The sequence below is a fragment of the Hemibagrus wyckioides genome, linkage group LG18 (genome assembly GCF_019097595.1).
Source record: "Hemibagrus wyckioides isolate EC202008001 linkage group LG18, SWU_Hwy_1.0, whole genome shotgun sequence".
NCBI classification, from domain to species: Eukaryota; Metazoa; Chordata; class Actinopteri; order Siluriformes; family Bagridae; genus Hemibagrus; species Hemibagrus wyckioides.
In genome coordinates, this window is record NC_080727.1 from 13,595,298 (window position 1) to 13,602,395 (window position 7,098).

The window sequence follows — 7,098 nt, forward strand, 5'->3', positions numbered from 1 at the left end:
TTGCTTTGGGAGTCTGACTCCCTATGATGTTTAATTATAGATAACAGGATGAGTGACACTCAGAGGGAATGTCGCTTAGCACGTGCTGCACAGAGAAATGGAACGGTCTTCCTTTGAAAAATGTTCAAAACTTTGGCAAGAGCTTTTGAAGTTACGAGACAAGACTGTCTGGATTTGCTTGGGAGAGTGAGTTTGAAGCTTAATGATGCCTGTCTAGTCTGAGAGAATGTATTTGTCCTCCATTTCGGTTAGAGAGGTGCACGTTTGAATGTAGAACTGATACCATTTTCTTTGTGTGTCATGGTCTCAGAGAGCTTCTACTACTTTAAAGAACGTTATGTTCCTTGCTGGAATTTTCTAGATAAATTGACAAGGAAAACATGCTGCATATTACACTTTGTTAACTACATAATAACATACATAGACTGCCTGGAGATATACGGGACTGCTAGGGATAGTACCACTTGCAGATTATGGTGACAGCATTGAACTGCTGTTGCAGTCTCCATCATTGAGCATTTGATTCAATTTATTTGTATAGCACTTTTAACAATGGACTTTGTCTCAAAGCAGCTTTACAGAAGTATAGAAACATCGAAAAAAATTTTTATAAAACTATATAAAACTAATTTTTTATACAATTTATCTCTAACATTTACCCATAACATTTATCCCTATTGAGCGAGCCTGAGGCGATGGTGGCAAGGGAAAACTCCCTGGCATGATATGAGGAAGAAACGTTGAGAGAAACCAGGCACAGAAGGGAACTTCATCCTCATTTGGCTGCTCATTTGATATCTTTGGCAGGAAGGAATTAATGTTACATCAATAATGAATTCACAAATGATGCTGATTTATAAATTGCTCAAAAGCCCCTGTTGCACAACTCCACCTGACTATATACAGCTGTAGAAAGGACATTATTTATAATCATACACTCCAGAGTCACCCAGATGCTTCCCTTTTCAATCTGTTTCGTTTTTTGTTTTTAGTGTTAAAAAACACTAATCATTTACCATTAAAACATTTCTCACACAAGGAGAATTCTCCTTACTTTACTTACTTTAATGGTTAATTGTTCTTCCAACTAAAAATGACAATTCTACAGTTACATTTATAAATGTAAATTTATATTTTATTATAAAAAACTGAGAGGCTGATCGTAATACAACAATCAGCCATAACATTATGTGCACTGAGAGGTGAAGTGAATAACACTGATTATCTCCTCATCATGGCACCTGTTAGTGGGTGGGATATATATATATTAGCAAGTAAACATTTTGTCCTCAAAGTTGATGTGTTAGAAGCAGATAAAATGGGCAAGAGGTAAGATTTGAGTGAGTTTGACAAGGACCAAATTGTGATGGCTAGACGACTGGATCAGAGCATCTCCAAAACTGTGGGGTGACTGACAGGGTGTTCCTGGTCTGCAGTGGTCAGTATCTATCAAAAGTGGTCAAAGGAAGGAACAGTGGTGAACCGGAAACAGGATAATGGACAGCCAAGGCTCATTGATGCACGTGGGGAGTGAAGGCTGGCCCGTGTGGTTAAAAAGTTATTGTTGGTTCTGATTGAAAGGTTTCAGAATACACAGTGCATGATGGGTCAGGGCTGTTTTGGCAGCAAAAGGGGGACCAACACAATATTAGGCAGGTGGTCATAATGTTATGCCTGATCAGTGGAAGCTCTGAATGTTTAGATAATGTACTGCTTGCTTAAAATTGTTAGCTGAAATGTTATAAAGCATACACTTTTAGAAAATGGGTTTCTCAGATGTTCTTTGTTAAGGGGTGAGGGTTCTTAGTGTTCAACATGTTGTGTTAGGGACATACTCAGTTATATGGCTCTACATTTAACCCTACAAATCAGTGTGTCCATGTCAGTATGGATTCTGGGTACAATCACTTTCTGGAACAAATAAACCCTTAGTGAACCTTTGAAAAATGCTTTTCTCTAATAAAACTACTTAAATTCTATAAATTCTAAAAATGTAGTTCATTTGGGAGAGAGAGAGAGAGAGAGAGAGAGAGAGAGAGAGAGAGAGAGAGTTCTTATTAGATGAAAGAAAGAACAAATTGATTTCAGCGTCTACTAAAATGAACCGATACATTTTTTCCATCCTGGGTGCTGTGCCGTTGCTCGGTTCTGTCTAATCTTCTCCGAGAAGTGTCAGTGTAGTCGAAGGTTTTCATTTAAACCAAGCAAGAGCAAAAGATCGATTAATTAAACCTGAGGTTCTGTATGGATTAAATGAAAACCTGCACATAGACAGGCACTTCATGGAGAAATCTGGACACCCAATCTGCCATGCACACTGTTCGGCTCATTCTTTATATCTCATTATAAATGAAGTGTGTTAGCTAGATCAGTCACCTTGGATCGAGGGTTGCTGTGGAGAAGAACAGGTTTTATTCCACTCCATAAAAGCACTTCTGTACAGCTCTAAGTAAAGTACATTTTTTGTCTTTATTACTTCAGAGTCTCACATTGTTAGTCAGAGATAGATGCTCAACAATAGAAATACTGATGCTAGCTATAAGATTCTTGCTATGTGTGTTTTTTTTTTCTTTTTTTCTGAACCCCTGTTTTCTTCCCAATATGGTCATGCTTTCTTTTCCACCCTCTAGCTAGCTCTTCCTTATCATACCAACAGGGGATGGTGAAGGCTTCGTTCCTTGCTTCCTCTGAAACATATAAAGCCATCAGCATCTTTTCAAACTGCATCACAGGGTAGCGAAATACCCTCAGAGGAAGCGCTATCTGCGTTCTTGAACTTACACAAGCTCACAGATTCCCACAACTGGCTAGTGTCCCTGTGATTAGGATTGTGTATGCTAATCCCTCACACCCAGAGAGAATGATTTTGCTCTCTCAGATCCCAGCATAGCAGCATCACAGCTATGAGACATCATGGACAACAAAGTGAAGGGGAATTGGTTGCACCACTACCACCAGTTTAAGATTTCTCAGGTTATTCGTATTGAAAGAAGATGCAGGACTTTGTCATCTTCAAAACGTCATAGAACACAGTATGCAGTTTGCTTTGTATTAAAAATACACAGAGATCGATGTCAATTCGTATCGTAAGATCATGTAACATTGTGTACTTCTATGTGGCTTACATCACATGGTTCGTATCAGAGAATTTTTATGAGTATGAATAAATGAGCACGGTTTCAGACTGATACAGATACTGATCAAGGCATTTCTAATGATCATATAGAATGTAGGCAAGTGCTTTGTTACAAGCACATCTTTAACAATAACCACCCACAATCACCTAATGACCCATTATTGACTCACTGGTACACACACACACACACACACACGTAAAATAAAAGTAAAATAAACATATGCACTCCAACTTTGAAGAACTACAAGATCTAGACTGTTTATTCATTTATGCAATATTATCTGAAGAGAAACTATATGATAAAAAAATGCAATCTCAATAACTCCGTAGTTCAGTTTTATTCATATTCATATTTCATTTAGTGTGTCTTTTTAGTGCTCCTTTCATTTATTAATTGGCATTTGTAAAGTGCATTTAATTATAAATAAAATGTAGATTTAGAACCCTAATGAGCAAATCAGAGGGACCAGTGGCAAGGACAAAGCCTATGAGAGGACATGAGGAAGAAACCTTGACAGGAACCAGACTCGAACCCATCCTCTTGTTAGTGATACCAGATGGGATTATAAATCATTGCTCTATGGCCATAATAGAAAATAAAATGCTCCGAAATTGTATAAGATAGTAGGTATATAGGTATATATTGGGAACATGAATGCTGATATAATCATGGCTTTAAGCTAGAACAAAGCTGGTGAAATGAAATGAAATAGTCACTTAAATAATAATCTAAGGGAGTCCAAACCTGACATACCATTTTTTTTTCGATAAACCGATTCCATGCCTTCAGTAAACAGTTGAGATCTGTTGAAAATGTCCACAAAGCTCGTTGGGCAGCGGTGCGCTGGAGGGTAAACGCGCGCGTCCAATCCGCAGCTACGCGCGTCCATAAAAACGCGCAGCACAGAACGGAGCGGAAACCATAAACCACATGGAGACAGAGAGGTAGAGAGACGGAGAGTGGGACAGATCTGAGCTCAGCTTTGTCTCACAAGCGCAAACGATTCCCAAACTTTCAACGGGGTTTATTCGAGTACCGGGAGTGTTTTAAGCTTTTTTTCCTTCGCTGGTTTTCTCGGGTGTCTGAACTGTTTAATCTGGGACAGTTTGTTCCAGGACTTGACTGTGTGCGGACATGTGGAGTATGAAACTAAAAGTGTTTCACGAATTAACCCGGAGCACGGAACGGATACGATGAGATTTGGAGATGCAGCACAGCTCGGGAATGCGCGACGATATTACGGAGCGCAACGCAAGTTTCATGCTCAACAAAAGCGCGAACCACTCATGGGTTGATTTCCCGGAGAGAAGCGACTTGGTGAGCGATGGCTCAGCCGTGCTGCGCATCCTCATCTCTACTATTTACTCGGTGGTGTGCGCGCTTGGTTTGGTCGGCAACCTTCTCGTGCTGCACCTCATGAAGTCTAAACACGCGTGGAAAAAGTCATCCATTAACCTGTTTGTGACCGGGCTGGCGGTGACCGACTTCCAGTTTGTGCTCACGCTGCCGTTCTGGGCAGTGGAGAACGCCCTGGATTTTACGTGGCCTTTTGGCAGGGCGATGTGCAAGATCGTGTCCTATGTCACAGCTACCAGTATGTATGCCAGCGTGTTTTTCCTGACTGCCATGAGCGTGGCGAGGTACCGCTCCGTGGCATCGGCGCTGAAGTGTGGACGCAGGCGCAAGCGTCCGTCTGCGCGCTGCATGAGCGCCGTGATCTGGGCGGCGGCAGTCGTGGCCGCGTTGCCACATGCCATTTTCTCCACCACAGCCACCGTGTCCAACGAGGACCTGTGCTTGGTCAAGTTCCCCGATCGCAACGGCGACGCGCAGTTCTGGCTAGGCCTCTATCACCTCCAGAAGGTGCTACTCGGTTTTCTGGTGCCTTTTGGAATCATCTCGGTGTGCTACCTGCTGCTGCTGCGCTTCGTAACACACAAGCGTGCCAACGCGTCCGGCGCAAGAAGGCGCTCCAAAGTGACCAAATCAGTAACCATCGTGGTGTTGTGCTTCTTCTTGTGCTGGCTGCCCAACCAGGCGTTGACAACTTGGGGCATCCTGATTAAGCTGAACGCCGTGCACTTCAGCTACGAGTACTACACCGCGCAGGTTTACGTGTTCCCAGTGACCGTGTGCCTCGCGCACTCCAACAGCTGCCTCAACCCGCTGCTCTACTGCCTCATGAGGAGAGAGTTCAGGAAGGCGCTCAAGGAGCTCTTCTGGCAGATCGCATCGCCCTCCACTACGAATACGCGACCCTTCACAGCCTGCAGCAAACCAGAGCATGAGAAACACGTGCGCTCTGTAGTGCCACTCAGCACCCCCGACCCTGGCCTCGTCTTCTACCCACCCGGTGTTGTGATGTATAACGGGAGAAATGACCTTTTGCCGAACAGCACCTAAACTCCACTTAGAAAAACAGCAGCTGAAGTGTTTCTGGAAGATACTTTATGCGTTCTTCTTGTTGGTTGACTCAGTAACAGAACCATTAAGAAGGCATCCAGAAAATATAACGAAATTGAACAAGCTTACAGAGGCTGCATGGGGAACATTTACAGCCATAAAGTGCATGTCAAAAGTATATGCAAATTCACACTGGCTCCCAGACATATATTGCCATATTTACTGATAAACAGCAGGGTAAACAATTTTATTTATTTATTTATTTATTTATGTATGTATGTATGTGTTTGTTTTTGTCTATCTATCTATCTATCTATCTATCTATCTATCTATCTATCTATCTATCTATCTATCTATCTGTCTGTCTGTCTGTCTGTCTGTCTGTCTGTCTGTCTACAGAAAGCTACAATGTTACCTATTTTCTTAATTTATAGTATGAATTATTTGCTATTAAAAGCCAATAATCAATCAATTAAAATCAAATGCATCAATTTAAATGATTGTGTTTAACAGTTTTTAAACAGATGGTGTTAAAAATGCAGTAAATGAAAAAATACTAACAGCTTTTTTTCACTATTTATTATTCCACAGAGCCTACGGGTATGTACAGTGTGTTTATGTGTCAGTTTTTTTGGGTGTAATCTGTGTGTTCAGCTCAGTTGTGAATCAAAACACAATCAACATCACTGTGTCTACAAGTGAGTAAATATCTGTTTTTAAAAAAGAAAAAAATCACCAAACCACAAATACTGAAATAAAGCAACTACATATTAATGATATTGTGTTTCTTTTCTTTTTTTTACTGGATACTGTCAAAACTCCATCTCACAAAGACACTGAACATACAGAGCGGTAAAATGTAATCACTAATAACTATTCCTCATACTTAAGTATTATTAAAATACCTTGAATGTTGTAATATTATAAACAAAATCACTTTTTTTGAAGAACAGTCACATACCCATGTTAAGAAATCCAACAAATACATAGATATTTTTCTACTCCATAAAAAAACATTAAATACTAATATATGTATGTGCTTCTAGAGGAATGGTCAAAAATTCCAATAAACAAAATACCTTCCCAGAAGAGTTGAAGCTGTTATGGCTGCAAAGGGTGTGACAACTCCATATGAAATCAATGTGCATGCAAAGGCAACATCCCAGTTTTGGCCTGGCTCGCAGTCTCCGCTCTAATTCATCCCAAAGGTGTTCTATGGGGTTGAGGTCAGGACTCAAGTTCTTCCATACCAAACTCACTCATCCATGTGTTTATGGACCTTGCTTTGTACACTGGTGCACAGTCATGTTGGAACAGTAAGGGGACAAATTTGGGAGCATGAAATTGTCCAAAATGTCTTGGCATACTGAAGTATTAGTTCCTTTCACTGGAACTAAGGGGCCGAGACCAAACCCTGAAAAATAACACCTGAATTCAATGACTTGGATAGTGTCCCAAAACTTTTGGCAATGTACTGTAAGTGATTAGTCAAGGTTGACCAAGCTGGTTAACTAGCTTAATTCATTAGATAGCAAGATAGTTAGTTAAAACTGTTCTG

The 7,098-nt window shown here is 40.8% G+C and overlaps 1 protein-coding gene across 1 annotated transcript; it reads left to right on the forward strand.

The window, feature by feature from the left end:
* The first annotated feature begins 4,070 nt into the window (after window positions 1-4,070).
* rxfp3 (relaxin family peptide receptor 3) lies at window positions 4,071-6,295 on the forward strand. The gene has a single exon (XM_058415867.1). It carries the CDS (start codon window positions 4,344-4,346, stop codon window positions 5,538-5,540), a length of 1,197 nt encoding a protein of 398 aa, XP_058271850.1. The 5' UTR covers window positions 4,071-4,343; the 3' UTR covers window positions 5,541-6,295.
* Window positions 6,296-7,098: the final 803 nt, after the last annotated feature.